Below are 24,880 nucleotides of genomic sequence, written 5' to 3' on the forward strand. Positions count from 1 at the left end.
GTGACCTAGGAGGAAGGGGTCAGTGGCTGTGACCTAGGAGGGGGTGTCAGTGGCTGTGACCTAGGAGGAAGGGGTCAATGGCTGTGACCTAGGAGGAAGGGGTCAGAGGCTGTGACCTAGGAGGAAGGGGTCAGTGGCTGTGCCCTGGAGGAAGGGGTCAGCGGCTGTGACCTAGGAGGAGGGGTCAGTGGCTGTGACCTAGGAGTCATTGGTCTGTGGAACCTGGGAGTCTGGGACCCTGGAAACAGCAGCTATAGCTATGCAGAGTGAGAACTGGAGAAGGTACAGGGAGATTCTGACCTATAGGCGGGTCCCTCCCAAGTCCAAACTCAGAACATGTTAACATGCAGTTTTAAGGCAAAAACAAGAGTTATTTTGAATGACTCTTTTGTCTTTCATTTTTCTTTGTATGGGGTTGTGTGAGCTCATGTGCCCACAGGCATGCAGGATCCGCTGGAGCAGAAAAGGAGTTACGGACAGTTGTGAGCTACCATGTGGGTGCTGGGAATTGAACCCGGGTCCTCTAGAAGAGTAGACAGAGTGTTCTTAACCACTGAGCTATTTCTCCAGTCCCAGAAGAATTCTTTCTAATGAAAATGAAAGATCTTAAAGCAGGGTGTGTAGATCTCCAAGTTACACTGGACATTTACTTTTAGCTTTGAGTTCTGCCTGCTTTATTTTAACATTATCCCTGAAGTGCTGAGGTGGTCACAGCTACATGGACGTCAGCTGAGGGGTCAGCAGACAGTCCGGTTGGTGCATGAGGGCCGCTGCTGGCTGAGGGCAGTCCTGTCAGCCAGCTTCCCTGGTCAGGCGGCCTCCTACCTTCCCCTGCTTCCTTGGCGTGCTCCGCAATGGCTTCCTTAAGTTTCTCAGTGTAGTTCACAATTCCTTTCAGAGGTACTCGCTCATCGTGCTCATAAGCTGTGATATGAATCGAGGGGTAATGCTAAAAGAGAACACATTCATAGTTTACGTTACCCCGCCATCCTTTCACCCTGTAGCTCAGAAAAGGAATGACCTCTCGCTTGTGCCCCGCGTGCTAGGAGGGTGTTCTCATCTGAAACTCCGGGTAAGCCTCAGTCCTATGTGCGAGGGTACCTGATTCCTGTCCAGAGAGATCGTGACTTCATCTAATTGAGTTAGACTGGCTCAGGGGATGAGAACACCGTTCCCCTGAGGTGTTAAACTGAGGCAAACTGGGAATATGGGCAGACATGACACCAAAGGATGTTTACGTGGTGAAGCAGAGCGAGCTCTGAGAGCCCTCTGAACTCTCGCCTCAGCACAGTGAGTGTCTTTCAACTGTCTTCTCTACTGACCGCTTCAGGACAGTGGGTCGCACCTGCGGCTCCCTACCTGAGGTTTGATGTTTTGGCAGGGGCAGTAGCGTTTTATGTAGTTCTTGTGCTTCTCATCAGATGAAGGGTTCCCCCATTCCTCGAGCTCTTCCAGTGTCAGAGGAAGTGTGGTGTCCATCATGGTGGTGAGGACATCCAAGAAAGGTGCCTAGTCAACGAAAAAGAGCCAAACAGACACTGACTCAAGGGCTGCTAAAAATGAACCTCACAACAGTCGACCGCAGAGGCACATACGGAGGAGTGAAGAACGCAGCTCAGCCTGAACTAGGGCTGGTAACTCCCAGCTGCCTGGAGAGCTCTCACACTCCGTAAGAGACATTTGTAGAACGAGAGAGAATGTACATCCCAATTTCACAAGTTTTGTTTTTCGCTTGGTGCCTTTTTATTTCACTCACAAGAAAGTAACACATACAGCTCTGCACTCATTGGGATGGCTACTATATTAAAACAACCCCAGAGTACTCAGAACATTTCAAGCTAGCGCCGCCACCCAGAAACTGTGCCATCTTCACACTGTGGGTTAGAGTGTAAACGATTGTGGTCACTGTGGCAAAAACCATGCTAGTTACTCAAAAGAATGAAAGTGACATTTACCTTTTGACCTGGTCACGCCTTCCTAGATATATACCCAAAAGAGGGGAGACAGGGTCTTACAGTGGAACTAGGTCAGTGTTTAAGCAAACCGTGGTGCAAGCATGCGGACTAGAGTCTGGAACCTCTTGCAATGCAATGTCAGGTCAGCTAAGTGAGATAAGTGTTATCAAAGAGTAAATCTGGCATGACGCCGCTTTACAAGAGGTGACGGTGCAGGCGGATGGCAGGGGGAGTTGCCAGGGGCCGGGAGGGAGGGAGGGATGGAGAGCTATTCAAGGGTGTGGGTTTCCGTTTTGAAAGACAGAAATTCAGATCTGGAGACTGACTGCATTAAACAATAAATTGTTAAGAGTATTGAACCCTACACTAGGAAAGTTCTGACACCAGGCTTTGTTACTCTCCGGGATGCCTACAACGTTGGAAAGCGAGAAAAGCACCAAGAGCATACAGACTCTGCTCCACAGTAAAACTCCTCAATCGTGCTTAGATAGGATCCGGAAAACAGCCACAGGAAGAGAAGATGAAAAATGTCTACTGGCCTTAGAGAGAAGGCTCAGCAGTTAAGAGCACTGGCTGGTCTTCTAGAGGACCCGGGTTCAATTCCCAGCACCCACATGGTGGCTTACAACTGTCCATAACTAAGTTTCTGGGGATCCAAACCCCTTTTTTGGCCTCTGAGGGTTCCAGGAATGCATGTGATACACAGACATACAAGCAGGCAAAACACCCATACATATAAAATAAAAATAAATAAACCCATTTAATTAAAGGAAAATTGCTTTTTTTCATCTAAAATTCTATTGTTTTAGAGCATATGCTTTCCAGCTTTCTCTCCTGGTGCCATCTATGGAGTCTGGGGAGTAGTGATTCCTTCCGGCCGCCCAGCGGGATGGACTCCGCATACAGAGCTGCCAGCCGCGGTAGGAGGGCCCAGCTCTACTGCACAAATGGCCGTCATGGAGGATCTGCCAGGAAACGTGTGACATCTGTCGGTTTTCAGAGGCAGCTATAGCAGCGTGAGGTGCTCTGTGACCAGCGGCCCGGCTGCCGGTGCTGAGAACCGCGAGCACTCACCTCCAGAGTCACGGCTCGCAGCAGCTCTGGCTTGGCGTTGCACAGTGCTCCCGCAAGCACTCCTCCAGCACTGAAAGCACTCAGAGTTGTTAGGCTCGGCTGAGAAAAGCCTTGACTATGAAGCGTCTTAATGCAAGCCTCTAGGTCGGCAAGGCCATTGAGTTTTTTGGTTAGACGGCCATCAGCATGCCACTGGAGGCCCAGCTCTCCACCACCCCTGGAGTAGAAGAAAACAAGCGATGCAGTGGAGGTCAGCAACTGGATCTCAGGCTCAGCATTGTTGTGCTTTTAAAGGCTGGGAGAAAACAGCACGAAGGAATATCCAACAGCGACTATCTGGCCTGCTAAGCCTAAACCAGTTTCCATTATAGGAAAGAGCTGGCAACTGTCAATCAAAAACTGACTCAACAGCTATGTTTGAGCATCCACTGCCACTGACTACGGACTGTCTGAGGACAGACCTTCGAGAGATACGCCAGCAGAACTGCCCACGGAGGAGCTCACAGGGCCTGAGGACAGCAGACCACAGTCACCAGGCATGCTGGCTGCCGCGTGGCGCAAGTGTTTAAGCTCTACCTGAGCAGAGGAAAGAGGTTAGGGCGTCTGAGTCAGGAGCACAAAGGCACGGGAAACGACACTGGACTGAGCTGTGAAGGAAGTGGGTTCCTGGAAGGAAAGGAACGGGAAACTGAGACCCAGTGAAAACACAGACTTGCTAGGACAGAGCAGAGCATGCCACCTGAAGGCACGCGGCCAGGCGCTACCTCACAGACAGAAGCCAGATCAGGAGAATTTTACTAAGAAATCTGGACTTTGTCCTGGAGATAGGCGGCGGAGGAGATTTTAAGCAGAAATAAAATGATAATGCTGTTCCGAGAACAGCTAAAATAGAACGGGAATCAGACGAGAAAAGGAAGCTCAGCTTAAAGAGGCTCTGTTAAAAACAACAACAACAACCTACATTGGCTGAATCGATGGACAAACCTGAATCACAGCGCTTGAAGGGTTATGAGTTTGTGGCTACAAAGACAGAGCCTGTCTCAAAAACCCGAGAGACAGAAACCTGAATTCAAGAGAACACGTGAAAATAATAACGTAACTACCAAGTACAAACATGGCAGAGTCTACTCAAAGGTCTGAAAACCTTTCTTTTGTTTTTTGAACCAAACTAATCTGCTATCTGAATCAAGATCTACTAGGCTTAGGGATACATAAATCCAAAATCCACACCAAGAAGGGAAGCTTTTGCCCCTTAATATATTGGTTTTTGTTTTTTGTGTTCTGGATTTTTTAGATAGTGTCTCCCTATACAGTCTCCAGCAGAGGTCCGCCTGCCTCTGCATCCCGAGTGCTGGGGTTAGCGGCATGTGCCACAGCGCCTGGTCCCCTAACACAACTGTCGCACTTGTCATCACCATGCCCTGGTGCTCATCTGCCAGGAGAAGGGCACTGACTCACCTAACATGGCAGTACGCCAAGATCCATCCATCGTCCACCAAGACCCGCCTCTCAGGCCTGAAATTCATTTTCAGATCCATCCCGTACGCTCCATACACATGGACCAGGAGAGGCTTCTTCTGCAAGTCCTCAGAATCCATTTTGTGGAAAATTGTCATCGGCACTAATCTTCCATCCTGGAAATGAAGAATTATTAGCATGTAAAGGAAACATCTTTGCTGCTTGTTTCTTTGCCGTGCTCGGGACCAGTGCACCTGCTGGACAAAGGCTCTACCGCTGGGCCCCGCCCCAGTCTGAAGTGTTATGATGTGCCCTCCCCCGTGTGCCGGCAGGTTTCTGCGCGCACAGCTCCGGCTTCAGCTACCCACTGGCCTATAATCAGCCAGCAGAGAGCAGCAGGGCCGGCTTAGCCACTGGAACAGTTTCCCACAGCAGGAAATAACTCTGACAAGCACTCGTCATTGCCTGGTATTAACTTCTGTCTTGTGGGTAAGACAAACGGCCTACTTAGGTTGGAAATTTTAGTACAACATACTCCCTATGCCTAAGGCTAGATATTGACAATTCTTATCTTTGAATATTTACAAACGTGCTGACTGAGCCTAGGAAATGTCAAAATGCTCAACACTGGTACATGTTGGCTGAGGCCAACTGAAGGCTATCTGCATCCTTCAAAGGCCTATAACTATTAATCTAATCAAAGCCATTTATTTATTTTACATGTATGGGTGTTTTGTCTTCATGTATGCTTGTATCACATGTGTGCAGTGCCCATGGAGTCCGGCAAAGGTGTCACATTCTTTTGGAGTTACAGATGACTGTGAGCCAACATGTAGGTATCAGGAAGAGAATATCAGTTTTCTAGCAGAAACGAACCCTGTCTTCTCTAACTTGTTCATGGTCACGGAGTTTTACCACAGCAATAGAAGCCCTAACTAAGACAGATACGTTACTTCTTCAGAAAAGACCGCTTGGCTCTCGCCAGGCCAAGTGAAGTCCCTTTACCACACTTCCTGTGTATTCAGTATGCTTTTGTTGTTGCTGTCAATGCATCGTCACGGAGATTTCTTCGGCCTCTGGCACTGCCCCTGCTACAGCGAAGCCTCATGACAGCTGGGACTGTACTAGCCGAGTCTACTCTAACCAGCTGCCTGCTGTACTCTCAGTTATCACTAGCAGACACACCAACTTTGACTGTTTACTCTTTTTATTAACTCAAATATAAGCAAGTGAAATGAAAGGCTTAGCATACAAGTCAGAGATTTTTATGTCCATGTTAAAAAAAATGCATGTTAAAATTAAAAGGAAAAATTTATGCATTCTAAGATCATCTGGATCTTTTATAGTACAAGGGACTTTCAAACAGTGCTGGTGAGGCCCCGATGCCGAGGGCTCGGTCATGGTGCACTTGCGATATCTGGAGCTGAAAGCAGGGATCACGCACCTACCTTGCTTTTGGCTTCCATGCGTAAGACACGACTAGTCTTTGTAATTGGATCTTCATGTCCAGTTTCCTCAAACAATTTGCCTTCTGCAAATTTATATGTGTAATATTTTGGAGGTCGTATTGGTGAGCAAAGCTGAAAGGGGCAGTTCTTTGGGTCAGAATTTGTCTCCATTATGAATCCACAGGCCCACGGAGGGAGCTGAAGAACAAAAAATATTTCCACTAGTTAAAAAGAAAGCTTCTGAGTCTGCTCCAAACGATACGTCGTGGAGACCTACTTTCCATTACCACATGATCATTTATGAATTACTTCATTATAAAAACAGATCTTAAGTAAACAAACAAAACCACATATAAATTACCAATAAAGGAAAAGAACGTAGGAAATGAGTTTATCATAATCCTAGATTTAAATGAAATTGCTTTTTCATATCAGCTTTATTTGGGTACAAACTTGGGTGCTAAAGAACCAAAGGGCTAGGAATAAGAGCAAATGAAATAAGCGTCCTACCCCTGTAACAGCCTCCAGTCCCGCTCTTACAGACGAGAGACCTCGCGTGAATGTTTGCAATGATTTTCCCACCAGTCCCTATCCTGCTGCCTGGACAGCCAGTGATGAGAGTTATTATTCCAGGGCTACCAACGAGCTCAGCAGCACTAAAGCACTTCCAATTTGTTTCTAACTTTAGCTTCGAGGCTAACCATTGTGCAGAACAAAACCTTTCCAGGCACAATGACGCGGAGAGACTCAGGGCTATTATGCTCAAGATTCTTAACTTTAAGAAGAAAGGAAAGGAATCAAAATTTATTCTCTTAGAGCAGCAGGGTCCAGCGTCAAGCCTTCCACTAATATCCCACTTACACCTTTTAAACAAGCCTGGTAAGCAGGCTGACAGAGTCGAAAGGGGCCAAGAGTAAGAACGTGAAAAGCAAAGTGCCTTTCTCTTTCTGGGTAATTGCAGAAAGAGCAAATTCCTTAGAAAATCAGGTCTTGGCACAGCAACATCCCTGGCGGGCACTACTGAACAAGCGAGGAAGGGCTGTGGGGCCCGGGAGGACAGAGTCTCACCGGCAGAAACTACAGCCAGAGAGCATAGTGGTCAGGCGCATTTCCCCAGTGAACCCCCTGTCTACTTCCCGGGAAACTAACGAGGACCCACAGTTACAGCAGAGCTCTACTTGCCTTTCAGGAAAACTTAACTATGACTTAGGAATACACTGCTCCAGCTTTAGGACAACTGGTACCAACAAATCAAAATCTGAGTTTTTCTAAAACCAAGGGACCGACGTTTAGTCTCATAAGAACTGTTCCAAGACCAAGGACTCTGAAGCATTTGTTCAGCTGATGCAGAAATATTAGCTGTCTCAAGGGCATCGTAAGCCATGTTTCCTACTAAGCTGTAATGTACTGAAAGAAATCTGGCCTGGAAATAGAGTCTCGGGCAAAGAAAGCTGACGACAGCATAGAGCAAAGCATTTCCTGGGCTCGGGAGTGAGGGTGATGTAAGTCTCGGTGGCTGAGTTTATCCAGTGTGCGCAAGGACCTGGCTTTGCACCCTAGTGCTATAATGTAACAGCCTCAATTTACTTTCCAGGTATTACAATCAAATAAAAAAAATTAGAAAATACCGATGATAAAAAAATTAATACAAGAAAAGTTTAACATTCCCATTGCTGGAGATCGTGTTAAGAAAGATCTTTCGGTCAAGTATCTCCGAGGCATATGTTATTAACTCCTCACACTGGGGCTAAAGGTTTTGTCTTTTATGTAAAGCATGGTCGATAGGTAGTTATCAGTGTTATCCATCATCACATAATTATAAAATTACTTTTAGGTAGCACATGGTATGTACTAATTGGATTCTCTTTGATGAGGACCTAGAACAAGAGTCAGGGCAGAATAGGGGCCTACAGAGATTGATGGGATAAACAATAGAGCTGAAACTAAAGACAGCTTTTGTTGTGAAACAGCAAGTGCGTATGTAGGGGAATACCTTTAACTAAGAATACTTATTAAAAAGAAGAAAAGTTCATATTTACTTAGAAGTCTAGTCGTGGGGGGTGGTAGAGTGCTTGTTCAGCACACAAAGCCTTGGGTTCAAACCCTGGCACCACATAAAACCACAAGTGTGGTGGTCCACGCCGATAATCCTGGCACATGGGAGGTGGAGGCAAGAGGATCAGAAGTTCAAGGCCAGCCTGGGCTATACCAGCCCCAATATAGCAGAAAATCTCTACATGGTATTTCCAGTTTTCTTTTTTTCTTTTTTCTTTTGGTTTTTCGAGACAGGGTTTCTCTGTGGTTTTGGAGCCTGTCCTGGAACTAGCTCTTGTAGACCAGGCTGGTCTTGAACTCAGAGATCCGCCTGTCTCTGCCTCCCAAGGGCTAGGATTAAAGGCGTGCGCCACCACCACCCGGCTCCCAGTTTTCTTGATTGATGTAATTGTAATAAATGCATTGCTAGAAATCCCGCATTTACCATCCCTACTTCTAGAGACTGCAACGAGGAAATATGCTCTCTAACAGCTTTCCAAACACAGCAGACAGACAAGAAGGAACGTCCTCAAATGATGACTGTTTATATTTCAGGACACCTATACAGACATCTAAGAGATTCAATGTTAAACTTAGCAATTTGATTTTAGGGAGCAACTCAAGAATTCTAATTGTTACAGGCTTCCACTGTAACAATCTTGAATTCATCTCCCTGGTTCCTATCCGTTTGCTTCAATCTTTACTAATATAGTTACCTAATAATCTCATGAAGTATAGCTCCAACACTTCAAACTAAAAATAAGTTTTTTTTTTTTTAAATGTGTGTCAGGTTCCCTGAAATTGGAGTTACAGACAGTTGTAAGCTGCCATATGGGTGCTGGGAATTGAACCCTGGTCCTCTGGAAGAGCAGTCAGTGCTTTAACTGCTAAGCCATCTCTGCAGCCCACTAAAAATACCTTGTTCCTGACATTATAATTTATACAGACTACTCACACCAGTTAAAAGCATTATGTCATAACTTCATCCTCCAGAAATGTATTCTGCTTTAGCAAAACAAATTTAAGAGTTGGGTCCCTGAAGATATATGGACTTCAGCTTAGAGCTGTGTTTGAATGGCTTTCTCATTCTTGGATATGACATATTAAATTCCTATCTATCCACTGTAGTCTGTCTCTACAAAAGTTTTTCTGAGCCACAAACTCATCCCTTCCTTTAAATTCTACATTTTGTCTTTGAAACCACTTATTTAAAACTAACTTATACTTAATGCTTTTTTGTCTAATACCATAAAAACTTAATTCTTTAAGGCCAGGTATTTTATTCCCCTGTTTTACTATTGCACAATGTTGTATGTGATATTTTGTACATAGGAATTCAACATAAATAGGCACGGAATTGGCAGGATTGTGTCTTAATAGGAATTCTGACAATACTGGAGTGTTATTGCCTGCTGGCCAATCCACTCAGTAATTCGTTCCCTCTCAGGCAGAATGAAGGCTGCCTTCTCTTCAGGGCTCGTAACTTTAATTCACTTAATGCTACTTTGAACATAAACAGTAAGTTTGCCATTCATTAATTCATCAGGTTCATTTCTGACGGCATTTGGTCTTGTCTTGGCAGCCGTAGACAGTGTTAGCTGGTTAGACATGCTATTATCATCCCTCTGTGCATGGAGACCACTGACGTCATACACTGAAAGGGAGGAGGTGTATACTGCATGGAAAACAAGACAGGCAAGGGGAGGAGAAGCATGTGGTGGAAATACAGGGATGTGGCTACTGTCCTGGGCTGTGGCCTGGGCAAGCAGCTGTCAGGTCTCGGTTATAGGGAAAGGAAAACATAATGACCCCAACTCTATTTCCGAGGTTCACTGGTTTAATAAGACAGCATTAAAACAAGGTCTCTTAAGACATTCTAATATAAATCTAGACCTGATAAAAGCCAGTGTGTTAAAATCCACTTAAATTAAATTTCTTTTAATAAAAGTACATGGCATTCCAATTCTGATGCTCTACTAAGCTGCACTGTGTGTTGCTGGGAGTAGATGTACCTTGAGAGAGCGGACGGAGTCATCAGCCAGACCAATCACGTTAACGTAGAGGAGGTTGCTGTGCTTCAGGAACAGAACGCAGTGGTCCTTGAACATGTCCAAGTCTACAACCTTGGTATTTCTCTTCATTGTGAAAAATAAATCCCAGTTCATAATGGCAGGGGCATCAGCTGCAGTTCGCATCAGCTGTATGAACAAGGTTAGGAGAGATGCAGGTGACACAGCACTAAGGCCGCAGCATTCGGGGATGAGAGCGCGGAAGGGACCACACTAGTGACCGCTAGTTAGTCTGTATCAGGGGCAAAGTGGGAATGTCACCCTGTTAGCCCAGGTTAGCGTGCCGGTGAGACAGTGACAGCCATGACAGCCAACAGTCAACCAGTGGACACGGATGCATTGGTACGCCTGCCTGAGACTATTCCAACTGCCAACTCACAACGGGAGGTAGACTGTGCTCCTTTAAGCCAACCGGTGTGGTTGTCACAACACAGGCACTGCAGAATGCGTCATTTACTGATGTTATAAACAGAAGCACAGTAGGTTGAAATGCTATCTCTAAGGGGAGAGAAATGGGACTGGCAATGCACAGGAAGGCAGTGCCAATCACACATGAAGCCCCTCCCCCATTCTCTCTTGTAGCAAGGCAGGTTGATGAGGGAAAGCCATCCCAATGGGAACAGGCAAAAGGGAGAACTACCTTGAATTCTGTAGGTTCTCCAACATTAGTGAGGATGTATAATTCATCATCTCGATGCTCGACATAGTAAAGGACCCCATGTATTCTCTTCTGAATCAGCACTGGTGGGTCCCAAGGGCTCAGGCCGTCTATCAACCACACCTCAGAAGTCATCTTGTTCATAATATTTAGGGTGAGGAAACGACTGTCTTTTGTAAGATAAAGGAAAACAAAATAGCTGCAAGGGAAGAAAAGCACAGGACTGCATGAAGTTATTACTGCACTGGTTGCAGACATCGGGTTTGGGTTAGGAAACTCTACTTTTCCACTCTGGAATATTATTAGCTGTGTGAGTGGTTAGCCTGAAATGACCTGATGCTGTTAAACCTCCCTACATAAATTTAAATAAAGGGTATGCTCAGAAGTAAGAACGAGAGCTGGAGCTGAGCTAGAAACCCCAGAAAACATCTGGAATCAGTGGCATCATTTGGAGTGGATGTCACTGTCTGATCCTTAAGCATCGCAGGTGAAATATTACAATATATTAAAAACTGAAAAAGAACTGCTTTTGGAGGGCTAGATGGGTGACTCAGCAGTTAAGAGCACTGGCTACTTTTCCAGAGGATCTGGGATCAATCCCCAGCACCCACATTGTAGCTCACAACTGTCTGTAACTCCAGGTCTAGGGCATCCAATGCCCTCTCTTGGCCTCTGTGGGTCCTAGGTATGCATGTGCTACACAGACACACATACAGGAAAAATACCCGTACAATAAAATAAAATTTAACAAGGAAAGAAACGGTTTCTTCAAGGGCAATCTTATGAGCACCAGTGAAGAATACAGAACCACTCATAGGCGAAGCAGAAGACACTCCCGCTAAGCCCTTGTAGGCCGAATAGGGTTACTCTTAGCTAATTCTTTTTCTTTCTTCTTTTTTGTTTTCTTTTGGATTTTTGAGACAGGGTCTCACTATTTTTTCTGGCTGTCCCGGAACTTACTGTGTAGACCAGGCTGACCTCGAACTCACAGAGATTCATCTGCCTCTGACTCCTGAATACTAGGATTAAAGGTGTGTGCCAAGGGCATGTGTTACCACAGCAGCCTCGAATTCTCTTTCTTAGTGGAAGAGTCAGGTTCCAACATAAAGAGAAGCAATGGGTGAAGAGCTACATAGCTGTCCACTTTGCTGTTTACTTCCCATAAATCTTTAGCTGTCTGGATAAAAGATATTAATTTGTAAAACATTACAGATGTACAGCTAAAATTCCTCTGGAAATTTCTAAGATGTCAAGTGATTGGTATGATACCAATATAATATACATCATATGATCAGGGTTTCTCTGAGCCCATTTCACTAGACCGTTGGGTTTGGAGAGTCTTTGCTTTTAAAAATTCAGTTCTGTTCTTGGTGAATAGAATTTCTGCCAGGAAAAAAAATGTGTGTGTGTGAGAGTGCTGGGGAGGGATAAATGCTGGCTAGTCAGTGACTTACAAATCAAATTTTTAAATTTAGCATAGACCTTTCCGTTCAGAATCTACACAATGCAGTGTTCATTGGAATATATGGATTTTATGCTCTAGAAATAGAAATATTTGAAAACAAAGTCAATATTTAAAAAGGAATGACCTTTAAGAATATATTAGTAGGCCCTTGCCTGGACATGAATTTAAGAGATATTCTCCTATCAAAATAAAAAATTGTTTTTAAATAACCAACAACTGAAGTACTGAAAATGAAAATGATAAAACCTTGGCTCTTTATGGCCATATTTATAATCTTTTCATAGTCAGGTATTCCATATTGATAGAATTTGACAAACTCTATAGATTAGTTCTAAAAGGCAGAATAATAAAATAATAATTTTCTTCAGTTCTTGACATTTCGAGACACCAGATCAGCACTTAGAACGGGGACTACTCTGGAGAAAAGGGTAACCGCAGCATTCTGGCACCTTGGGTCCTTTTCTGTGTAGAAACGCTCGTTACGTTTGTTGTCACCAAATGTGGCTCGATACACGTCATGGCAGCGAAGGTTCCGCTGGAAGGTGTAGAATAAGACATCTTCATCTTCCTCATCCTTCACCCATTCTGAAAGGGAGGAACGAGAGGAATTAGACACACCTCCCTGCATGTGTTTAGAAAGGTGTGGCATTCAGAGGTTGCCTGCCGACTGCCAAGTGAAGAAACGTGTATATAGCATAGCCCTGGAAACCTGTATATAGCACAAACCCGACTGAATCAAACCTGTGCTTATAGATAAGCCAGAGAAGATACATAAAACACCACTACAGCGGTGCAAGTTTTCAATTACTTAGTCTAATCAGCCACCTAAAGAAAAATCCATAATCTTCAGTGTTAAAAAAAGATATTGGTAAAGTCACATTTGCTTTTGGGAGATGGCTGCTTAATTGAAGAAACACTGACCACTTTCTCTCCCACTGTGGTCAATGTCTGCTTCCAGGGTGTAGATAGCTCAAGCTACCGAATTCATTTTAGCAGAGCCTGCCAACGGAGAACTGCACACGATTACATCATGACTGCCACCTGGCTGACAGTCACTGTAAGTCATTACTATAGTATGTGAACTCTGATCTTAGAGGTTTGATGCAAAAATGTATTTCCTAGACTTCACTATGCAGGAGCTGGGAGAAACATGGGTACCTGAGTCTGACTCTCCAGTACTCACAGAAAAAGCTGTGCATGGCTGTAACCCCAGGACTTCCTGGGGTGGGGGTGGGGGTGGGGGTGCTGAGAGATGGATCACAAGGGCTTCCTTCTAGCCAGTCAACTTAGCCAAAATGGGAAGCTCCTGGCTCAGTGACAGATTCTGTCTCAAAGCACTGAGGCAGGGGATGATTGATGGAGGATGACGCCAATGTCTTATTCTGGCCATTGCATGAGCAAGCATGGATACCTACACCTGCACACTCACATGCATGTAACGCAGATACAGACAAAGACACACAGATACATGGCAGGGGGGGACAGAGATAGATAGATAGATAGATAGATAGATAGATAGATAGATAGATAGATAGATAGATAGATAGGGAGACAAACAGAAAAGACAGGATGACTCACACATACCAAAGAATGCATTAGGTAGAACATCATTTCAATTTTCAATTCAATGCAAAAGCATCTAATTAAGCAATTCAGAAAATAATGACAATGTAAAGGGAAGACAAAGTGTGAACATGTTCAAGACAATAAATAATAAAATTTAAAGTTAAATCTACTACTAAAATGCCAGTTTTCACTGATGTCAGCTCAACATGTTCTAGTCTTCAGGTGTGACTCTAAGAAATGTGCTATAAGAGGTCTCCATGATAACAAGTAATAAAAAATAAGCAACTTTAAACTTGAATAAACTATCAAGAAGCAGCATCCGCAACACTTTAGCCGTCATGATAAACTAGCTGAGAATTACTCTAGAACAGAATATACACGTGGGACTTAGATTAGAAGTATCTCAAAACCATGAACACTGCTTTATTTAAGATATGCTTTATTTACTTTATTTATTGGTGAGTGTATGAAGTGTTTGTGGGTCGTGGTGCAGGTGTGAAGGTCAGAGAAGAACTTCCCGGAACTGGCTGTCTCTTTTCACCATGAGTTCTGGGGCTTAAAATCAGGCCAAGCATGTGGCAAGTGTTTTTCCCCACAAAGCCTTTTGTCAGTTTATGAAATATTTTTTTTTAATTTCTACTTATGTTTATGCATATGTCTCCATGTGGGTCTCTGTTGGATCCTCCAAGAGTTATAGTTCCAGGTGGTTGTGGGCTGCCCAGCATGGGCACTGGAAACTGACCATGGGTCCTCTTCAAGAGTAATATACGTGTTCCAAGTCACTGAGCCATCTCTCCAGTCCCCCACGAGCACAATTTTAAAGTGACCCACTTAGATAATTAAAGCAGGGAGTATTTCACAACAGAAGTCCATAGGAAGAGGTGGAGTCAAGAGAGATGGACCAGGCCCTGATCATCACCATCTTCTTCCCTACCGCGGGCTAAAGACTTTAGAATGCGCGCAGCTCACTATGGCTGCCTTTTCAAGGGGCTTGACTTGGGGCTTACCAAAACTGGACACGTTGGGGAAAGATGCTTCCATTACAGGCTGATCGCTGAGCTTCACGACTATGCAGGTGGATGTTTCTGAATTCTCAGTCCTTATCTTGGCAGCCACGTATTTCTCATCGGGAGCAACTCTGATACAATCAATGAAGGGCTGGTCCAATTTGAGTTCCTCCAGGTTGAACAAGACTTCATAATTATCACTGTCTGCTGCATAAAGGTAGGCAGGGATACGAGAACTCAATAACATATACTTGCAAATGTTAGCATTCTTTTTTTTTTTTTTTTTTTGCGGTTTTTCGAGACAGGGTTTCTCTGTGGTTTTGGAGCCTGTCCTGGAACTAGCTCTGTAGACCAGGCTGGTCTCGAACTCACAGAGATCCGCCTGCCTCTGCCTCCCGAGTGCTGGGATTAAAGGCGTGCGCCACCACCGCCCGGCAAATGTTAGCATTCTGAAGCCATATACTGAGGTCCTCCTACAATCATTACTTAAAAATATTTTATGCAATACTCTTCTATGTATAAATCTATGAGCTATTACAACAGTCTAGTATAGTGGTTCTCAATCTTCCCAGCGCTGCGAGCCTTTAACACAGTTCCTCAAGTTGTGGTGACCTCCCCAACCGTAAAATTATTTTACTGCTACTTCATAACTGTAATTTTGCTACTGTTATGAACCATAATGTAAATATTTTTTGGAGACAGAAGTTTGCCAAGGGGTCGCGACCCACAGGTTGAGGAGTGCTGGTCTAGTATTTACAGACTACAGAAATGACAAAATACAAATGACTCACATAACGTACATGAAGCACCTAGCGCTGCGACACAGAACATATATAAAACATGCTAAAGTCTATCCCACGCTCTGTTAATGCTTCTCAGTGTGGCTTTTAACACCAGTTCGAGTTGACGCAGATATTTAGAACCAATCATTTAAAAAATTTAGGTATAATCTTTAAGAAATCTATTCTAATAGCTTTGAACAACTACTATGAAGCTTCCTGTTCAAATTACCTTCTTCGTCTTTGGAACGAACCAAGCAGCAACCTTCTTGATAATAAACAAAACCGCCATGCTTAATCTGACAATGAAAAGAAACACGACTTACTTACAATAGCTTGCTTATTTATTTATTTACTTATTTATTTATTTTTTTTTGAGATAGGGTTTCTCTGTGTAGCTTTGGGCCCCATCATAGAACTTGCTCTGTAGAACAAACTGACCTCAGACTCAAAGAGATGCTCCTGTCTCTGCCTCCCAAGTGCTGGGATTAAAGGCGTGCGCCACCACCACCCAGTCTACTTAGTTATTTAATAGTTTGACTACTTCAGATGAAAAGATGGGACCTATCATATCATAAGAGATAGATCTACTGAATATGAAATAGGAAATGGACCATTTTTACAACACAGGGAGCAAGAAACAGCTGTCTTACATTCAGAATGGTTGGTGATTTCTAATATGCAGACGCAAGAGCTAACAAAATCTATACTCATTCATCTAATATTTGTACAGTGGAATTCAATTAACGATGTCAAGTGGCATCTTTAAGATGGGAAAACTGTGGCGAGTTTGAAATGCCAATCAACTTCCTGGTACCCTTGCTTCAGAATCCCTGCCGTCACCTGTGCAGCCCTGGTTGATTTTATACCAGGTACGCTGTGGTGAGACAGGGTTTGAGGTCGAGAAATGAGCATTAGAGGGCTCTTGTCTAACACCTTCACTGTGAGTGATCAACATTACAGGGTTCTTGTCTAACACCTTCACTGTGAGTGATCAACATTACAGGGCTCTTGTCTAACATCTTCACTGTGAGTGATCAACATTACAGGCTTCTTCTTGTCTAACACACCTTCACTGTGAGTGATAAACATTACAGGGCTCTTGTCTAACACACCTTAACTGTGAGTGATCAACATTACAGGGCTCTTGTCTAACACCTTCACTGTGAGTGATCAACATTACAGGGCTCTTCTTGTCTAATACATCTCACACGTGAGTGATCGGCTTACTTGGTTTCAGGTGACATATCTGGAATCTGAATTGTTACTACTCTGCGTATTTTACTATGTATGCCATTTTCACTTCTAATCTCTGGCCTGTTTTCCAGTCTTACTGAAAAGATTTTCAATCTCTTTGTTCAATTTATTTCGACTGAAAATTTATGATTGATAAAGTGACTATTTAGCTTTACTACAGTGACGTTCCTTTTATAAAATGTAGATACAACACAGATGCTTTGGGAATAATAAATAAATGACGCTTTATATGCGCCTCTGTGGACTTGCTACCAATCCACACTGGAGCTCTTATTCTCCAGCATCTACCCAGAATCCATCTATCATGCTCCATGCTTTATCTTAAGTTCTAATTTTAAGAACATTTTGCCTACTGTTTAAAGTTGAAATGCGCAGCATGCTTGAGGCCACACGCAACAAGACTGTGATGTTATGTCTACGAATTACAAGGTAGCTCGTTTGCCTCTGAACTGACAGTTTATACGGTTCTCACAGAAGACTCAGCGCAGCTTACCTCGGCATTGATGATTTCATATTCCTCTTGGGGCTGAGTTTCCAATTTTGTTCTCACTTTTTCAAATGCATCCATGCTTTCAGAATGGGAGTTTTCGTTTTCTGGCTTAATAGGCAGAAGATCCTAGGAACATTTTTGGTGGTATGATCAAAATTTTTCAAACTTAGGGAGATGTCTTTGCTTCTTGTAATTGTACTTTTTATTTTTAACACAGGTACCACATCAAGATATTTATGAAATGTGTTTTTACAGATCTTATTCTTTCTCAAGCCATCAAAAGAAAACAGACACTACACATTATAACAAGCGTATGAGTCCTTAAGATACTTCTAGGAGCACTAAGAAGCCTGGCAACATCAGAAACACTACATACAGCTAACGAGGAAAGAAATGCTTTGAACTTTTACATATTTAATCCAGACGCGAGGTGGGGGACACTGTTGGGTTTCATAAGCACTGAAGCACATCGTGCAAAGAAGGAACTATCAGAAAGAAAGATATTTCTTCGCTGATAGATGTTGGCTATTAATTTATTCATAGAACAGTTATAAAATTTATTCTATTTTATCACCACACTTTCTTATGTTGTTGGGATATGTAACTCTACAAAATAGAATCAAAAGTTAAATAACAGCTCATAACAACAAAGCTTTCCTTTTTTGTTGTTAGCTTGTTTGTTTATTTGTTTTGAGACAGGGCTTATCTGTGTAGCTCTGGCTGTCCTGGAACTCACTCTGTACACCAGGCTGGCTTTGAACTCAGAAATTCACCTCCTCTGCTTCCAAGTGCTGGGGTTAAAGGTTTCACTACCACCTAGCTCCCTGCTTCCTGTTTAAGGGATAGTTTATTGTAAAAAAGGAAGGAAAAGCAATGGAATGTAATAACATTTGGTAGACATGGAGAAGAAACTACAGAATCACCTACTGTTCCTTATTCAGGGCAGTAAGCTAGGCATTCTGGGCGTGTCCTGGAGAGCAGGTAAGTACTAGATAGATCATCACCACTTGGATAAGGCTAAGCCTAAAACTGCCAAAGTAGAAAAACCGCCAATTCAAACTCCACTGCCTTGCCTTGCTTAAACAAAAAAATTTTAGTCAAGATGCCTGATTCTTCAGCTCTGTGCTAGAGATGTCAGCTGCACAGCGATGGTGCCAGAGGGGCACCGAGCTGTTGGGGAGGACCTCAGCAGCTGAGAGATATCTACTGCCCACTATGTTCACGGTACTTTACCTGAGCTGTTGGGGAGGACCTCAGCAGCTGAGAGATATCTACTGCCCACGTATGTTCACGGTACTTTACCTGAGCTGTTGGGGAGGACCTCAGCAGCTGAGAGATATCTACTGCCCACGTATGTTCACGGTACTTTACCTGAGCTGTTGGGGAGGACCTCAGCAGCTGAGAGATATCTACTGCCCACGTATGTTCACGGTACTTTACCTGAGCTGTTGGGGAGGACCTCAGCAGCTGAGAGATATCTACTGCCCAAGTATGTTCACGGTACTTTACCTGAGCTGTTGGGGAGGACCTCAGCAGCTGAGAGATATCTACTGCCCACGTATGTTCACGGTACTTTACCTGAGCTGTTGGGGAGGACCTCAGCAGCTGAGAGATATCTACTGCCCACGTATGTTCACGGTACTTTACCTGAGCTGTTGGGGAGGACCTCAGCAGCTGAGAGATATCTACTGCCCACGTATGTTCACGGTACTTTACCTGAGCTGTTGGGGAGGACCTCAGCAGCTGAGAGATATCTACTGCCCAAGTATGTTCACGGTACTTTACCTGAGCTGTTGGGGAGGACCTCAGCAGCTGAGAGATATCTACTGCCCACGTATGTTCACGGTACTTTACCTGAGCTGTTGGGGAGGACCCCAGGAGCCGAGAGATATCTACTGCCCAAGTATGTTCATGGTACTTTACCAATCATGTTGAGAATGTAAGCTACATATGTTGCTTATATAGTAAGGAGTTTACAATCGAAAATTAAACACAACAAAACAGAAAATTTATCAAGATGGACTAAATGGACAAAAATCCTTTTAACAGTTATTCTTTAAAATTTGGGGGGAGGGAGGCTTTAATGATTAGTACTAGATTGAATTAGTCATCACAGTTGTTATGGTAATCTCCTCAGACCCTCACCTTCTGCTTTCAATCATACAGTTGATTTTTGAGTAATTATTTGCAGTCAAAATAATGAAGATTTTTCACATTTATTTTCATTTGTGTTTTTGCATTTTTATAGTGTCTATGGCTGATCTATCAATAGCCCTCTACTATTGCCTAGAGCATTAAATTATAACCCAGAATATCACTAGAAATCTATCTGTCTTGAAACTCTACCTTCGGAGAAGAGAAGCCTTGAAACTGAGCTTACTTGAATCCAGAGAATACTTAACGCCTAACTGAAAAGATTTTCTTTTTTTAGAGCCTCATGAATCTCCGGCAGGGCTTACACTTGCTGTGTAGTGGAAGGTGACCTTAGACATCCGATCCTCTACCTCTAGAGTGCTGGGATTACAAATGAGCATCATCACTCCCAGGCTGTGGTCTGCGAGTCTGAGCTAGGGCCCTGCAAATGCTCAGCAAGCTCTCCATCACCCCCCCATCTTCATTCCCATGCCTACTGAAATCTTAAGTCTCACGTACACTATCACTCCATCAGAAGCGAAACCCACCATTCACCACTTTCCAAAGGGCCCAACATAAAACCCACTTAAACAGTGAAAGGTATAACAATCAAATATGCTACTTTATATTACGGCAAAAATGTTAAACTTTGAAGACAAGAAATCGTGAAGTAGAAAAACACTGAATAGAAAATGAGATCATTAATAAATGGCCAATTCCAGACCTTGGGTCGGGAGAGCACAAGGTAGGCTTGGCAAATCTTGTACCACAAAGGCAGTGTTCCAGGACAACAAAGGCAGTGTTCCAGGACAACAAAGGCATGTCAACAGGGCACAAGAGACAGTATGAAGGGGCACTCACTAGCCTAGCCACATGTGGGGTAATTTGAGCGTCAAAAAAAACAACAACTAATTAGTTCAAATGCACTGAAAAAGTAAACTCCACAAACAAGCAAATAAAAAAAACCAAACATTTGGATCAAATAAAAATTAAAAGAGAAAAAGAACCTTGAAGAAACAGGGTCTGTCTGTATAGCTCTGGCTGTACTGGAACTTGCTCTGTTGACCAGGCTGGCCTTGAACTCACAGAGATTCTCTGCCACTGGGATTAAAGGTGTGTGCCACTGCCTGGCAAAGAAACCTTCCTTTACAGAATAAAACTAGCTAGACAATGTGGGAAGAGGGACAGGCGGATCATTTGATAAGCTCTGGTGAAATAAACAGGACTGAAATCATCGACAGTTAAACTCACTGGGCAAGAATAACGCACAACATCCACACAGCGCCAGTTACAGAAAGAATAATGTCCCTCTAGCACCAGAGACAACCGGCAGCTAATGTTTCAGCCAAAACAGTCATTAGTGGGACACACGGACACGGCATCTCCCTTAGAGGAGACTGAAAACTAAAGCCCAAGTAAAGAAAAATGAGAAAATTTAAAAAATCATTCCCCATCCCCAGAAAACTACTAAAAATGACAAATGTATAATAAAACTGATCCAGAAAAAGACAAAGAATATTAGATATGAGAAACATGGTATAATTAGTTATAATAGAGCACATAGAAGGATGAGGCAGGAGGACTTTGGGTTTGAGATAAGTCTGGGCTATATAGAAAAGGCTTGTCTCAGCTATTCCCACTTCCCTCACGCCCCCTCCAATAACCAAAGGGAGAAAAAAAAATTCTCATAATCAACCATTTAAAAAACAGGAAAGAAGACAGAATTACTCAACTTAGTTTATTAGACTAATATAACCTTGACTCTAAAACTCAATGACAATATAAATGAAAGATTCTTCTGACTGCCTAGAACCCGCTGCATGAGATGTCTCTGTGGTTCACCTCTTTCTGTCTTACTCTTTCCAATCTTACAGTCTTGATGTCTGTACTCACACGCCATCCTGCCCATGAGTCCAACACTTACCATCTTATAAAATATGTGCTTTCTTCCATTCCCTGCCCCAATCTTACTTTTTTGTTCTCCACTGTACTGATCTCTTACAACCCACTCTGCTTTTTGTTTCAGAAACAAAAGTTCATTTAGCCCAGGCAGGCCTTGAGTGTCCCTTTATGCTACGGAGCTGAGGATGACCATTGCTGGGCCAGCCTGACTCCATCTTAAGGATGGAAGTCATCTTGTTATAAGGTCACAAGTTCATTTCTGCTTGCTGCAAAATTCAAGTCAATTGTACTTTAACCTGTTCTGGAATTTGGCATGCTCCCCACCTTATGGAGTTTGACTCACACCTTGAATATATCTTGATAGATAAGATGTTCTGCCAAATAATTTAAAAATCTTCAGCCACGTTCCCATGAGACCAAAATTCCTCTGGAAATCTCTGAAGCCTTGAAAATCCTCCAATCTTACAGTCTTTTGGATTATATGAACCCTCCCTTTCCTATGTTTGGGGCTATATTTTCAAGTCCTATTTTTAGGGAAATAGCCCTGTCTGACAGAAAACAGAGTTTGCTTAAATTGACCAGAGTCTGGGCAATGGTCCTGACTCTCATTTGGTGGGACGGACATCGTGACACCTCTCCTCCTGTCTCTGCCTCTTGAGTGCTAAGATTACAGTGGTTGTCCTGGCTGAACCTAGGGCTTCATGCATGCGAGGCATCACTGGCAAAAGTAAGCGGAATGGACTAAATACTGCCTGGTCATTGCACTATAGAAACTTCAGGTGCTGGCCAGAAAGGAACGTTACAAGTGAATGAATTAGGGTTAGAGCAACAACACTTCATCACCAAGGACCTCCGGTTTCTAAATATAGTGTCAGTGGCAAGCAGGCAGGCAGGCATTGCATTTTGGTTACCCAAGGAACCTAAACAAACAAACAAACAAACAAACAAACAGATCAGATTTCTGGCTGGAGTGATGCCTATGATCCCAGTTACCTGAGAGGCTGAGACAAGAGGATTGCATCAACAAGAGTTCTTGTGAACACAGATCTTGCCTCAAAAATAAAGAAGAAATCAGATCCTTAAGCTTCAGCCACTGACATTCTAACTCATCAGAAACGGCTTCAGATCTAGAAACCTGCTTTTTTCATTGCTGACACGCATCTAGATTGCAGCAGTTGGTACTAAAGAATCCCAAAGTTGTATAATTGGTTGCCAGGGTAACAAGGCATAGTGAGGTTTGAGCTTGTTGATTCTGCTTGTTTCTGAGTGAAGAAAATTAGGAACGCTGTCTAGTCGACAGTCACTGCAGTCCTGGCTGGTTCTTTCCCTTTCCATTATTTCTATAACACACACTGTCTTCTCTTGTTCTTCAGTTAGTTTATGTGAGCAGCGGGTCTTTAAATAGGTCTAATTAACGGCCTTCTACTTTACTAGAACCTGTAAGAGTGGACTAATTTGGAACCCAGAGGAACCTGTTAAAAGAAAGGAATGTGTATTTTTGTCTCCGGAGTATTTCCACACCTGTGGCTTCTCTTTAGAAGGCTTCCTCAGGTCTCAGGGAGCACAGCGAATAAACGCCCAGCATTAGGTCGTGCATTTGTCATGGAGGGAGGGGTGGAACACAAATACAGAAAAGCAGAACCACTCTGCCGGGGGAGGGCTTTCCTAAAGGAGCTTCTATCTGTGGAGCTGCCGTCAGCCAGGTCAGGTTCTAGGAGTGGGAATGCATGACAAAATTAAAAGTTGTCTCAGAGACAGACGGCTTCAGAGACACCCTCCTGGCTCACTGTGCGAGCTAATTTCACAGCTGTTACTCTGGTGGCAAAGCCTGCTTACTATTTATAAACCTAGACCAAGTGACGAAATGTTCTACTCATGCAAAGTGAAGCCACTCAAAGGCTTAGTGCAGTAGCTAGAACTTTAAAGTTTATGAGCATAAAGTATGGTAAGTCTACATTAGAAACCAAACAAAACAGAAAAAGGGAACTTTAAAGTTTCTAAGTGTGTAAAGGTAAGAATCAGAGAGTCAAGCTAATGTTCCTAAGGAAACAATTTAAAAGGCTGAAATGTATGAAGCCCAGGAAGAGGAGGACGAGAACTACCATTAGAAACTAATTGCGAACAGATTCAACACAATGCCCAGCAAAATTATTCAAAGACATCGAAAGAACGGTACTCAACTTCATATGGAAAAGCAAAAAACCCAGGACAGCCAAAACAATCCTGTACAATAAAAGAACTTCTGGAGGCATCACAATCCCTGACTTCAAACTCTACTACAGGGCTACAGTACTGAAAACAGCCTGGTATTGGCATAAGAACAGACAGGAGGACCAATGGAACCAAATAGAAGAACCAGGTATCAATCCACACATCTTTGAACACCTGATATTTGACAAGGAAGCAAAAAATATCAAATGGAAAAAGGAAAGCATATTTAACAAGTGGTGTTGGCATAACTGGATATCAACATGTAGAAGAATGAAAATAGATCCATATCTATCACCACGCACAAAACTCAAGTCCAAATGGATCAAAGACCTCAACATAAAGCCAGCCACACTGAACCTTATAGAAGAGAAAGTGGGAAGTACACTTGAACTCATTGGCACAGGGAACCACTTCCTAAATAGAAACCCCGCAGCACAGACACTGAGAGAAACAATTAATAAATGGGACCTCCTGAAACTGAAAAGCTTCTGTAAAGCAAAGGACATGGTCAACAAGATTATATAAATGGAATATTATCTCTATAAAGAGGGATGAAGTTAGGATACATGAACAAGCCCTAAAAACATTAGCAAAATTAAACAAACCAAATAAAGAAAAGGTAGTTTTTGTGTACTTCTGCTCACCCAAAATGTCAGAATAGGCAAATTCATCGATATAGAGAGTAGATTAGATGTCCCAGGTGAGGGCAACATCAACTGTTGGGGGTGTTTATGGAGAGGGCCATATGATAGGGCTTTGGAAAACGAGGTTATAGTTGCATTATAATCCTGTGACTGTAACTAATGCCGTTGAGTTCCACACCAGAACTGGCTAAAATGGTAACTTTCAAAATATATAATTTACCACAATTAGAGGAAGCCAAGACGGACTACACGAAAATCACCATGCAAGAAAATGGTAAAATCATGCTAGCATGTTGTTAGGTTAGCACCCTCAAGTGTAGTGGAAGGAACCTCAGGAACACAGCCGAAGAGTAGAGGATACCCGTCAAAGAAACGACGGAGCAAACAGCCCGATTTCAAGTTAAGTATGACAACCATGTAGCATGACATCAACACTTTTGAGAAGATCGAGGGCTATTAATAACTACACAGGGACAACAGGTGCAAGGTGGGCCTGTCTCAGGCAGACCGGCATATGGCGCTACTCTCCATATGTGCCAGCAGCTCCTCAAGGCTGAAGTCAAGCCTGTAACTTGCGGTCTGGCAGAAGGGTAACGGCCTTTTCTTTGAGGAACACAGGCTGTCAGAAATGCTTGATAGCTTCTCATTCCTTTATATACAACTACATGGCAGTTACTGAAATTTACGAATCATTCAAGAATTAGCATATTACTAGGTTTTATTAAGAGGT

General features: G+C 43.2%; 1 protein-coding gene across 3 annotated transcripts in view; it reads right to left on the reverse strand.

Moving 5' to 3' along the window:
* Window positions 1-24,880, reverse strand: part of Prepl (prolyl endopeptidase like) — a 31,102-nt gene that overhangs the window by 3,766 nt on the left and 2,456 nt on the right. For 2 of the 3 annotated variants that reach the window (XM_075955567.1, XM_075955565.1), the window contains 11 exons: window positions 17,264-17,386; window positions 15,746-15,812; window positions 14,735-14,941; window positions 12,611-12,746; window positions 10,679-10,895; window positions 9,982-10,167; window positions 5,936-6,133; window positions 4,488-4,663; window positions 3,030-3,246; window positions 1,360-1,509; window positions 826-949 (listed from right to left, as the gene is read on the reverse strand). In XM_075955567.1, the coding sequence (XP_075811682.1) occupies window positions 826-949; window positions 1,360-1,509; window positions 3,030-3,246; window positions 4,488-4,663; window positions 5,936-6,133; window positions 9,982-10,167; window positions 10,679-10,895; window positions 12,611-12,746; window positions 14,735-14,941; window positions 15,746-15,812; window positions 17,264-17,338 (1,753 nt within the window). In that variant the 5' untranslated portion in view covers window positions 17,339-17,386. The remainder of the gene's footprint in view (window positions 1-825; window positions 950-1,359; window positions 1,510-3,029; window positions 3,247-4,487; window positions 4,664-5,935; window positions 6,134-9,981; window positions 10,168-10,678; window positions 10,896-12,610; window positions 12,747-14,734; window positions 14,942-15,745; window positions 15,813-17,263; window positions 17,387-24,880) is intronic. The other variant, XM_075955566.1, reaches the window with a different exon arrangement.

This window comes from Microtus pennsylvanicus, chromosome 21, assembly GCF_037038515.1.
Source record: "Microtus pennsylvanicus isolate mMicPen1 chromosome 21, mMicPen1.hap1, whole genome shotgun sequence".
Taxonomy (NCBI): Eukaryota; Metazoa; Chordata; class Mammalia; order Rodentia; family Cricetidae; genus Microtus; species Microtus pennsylvanicus.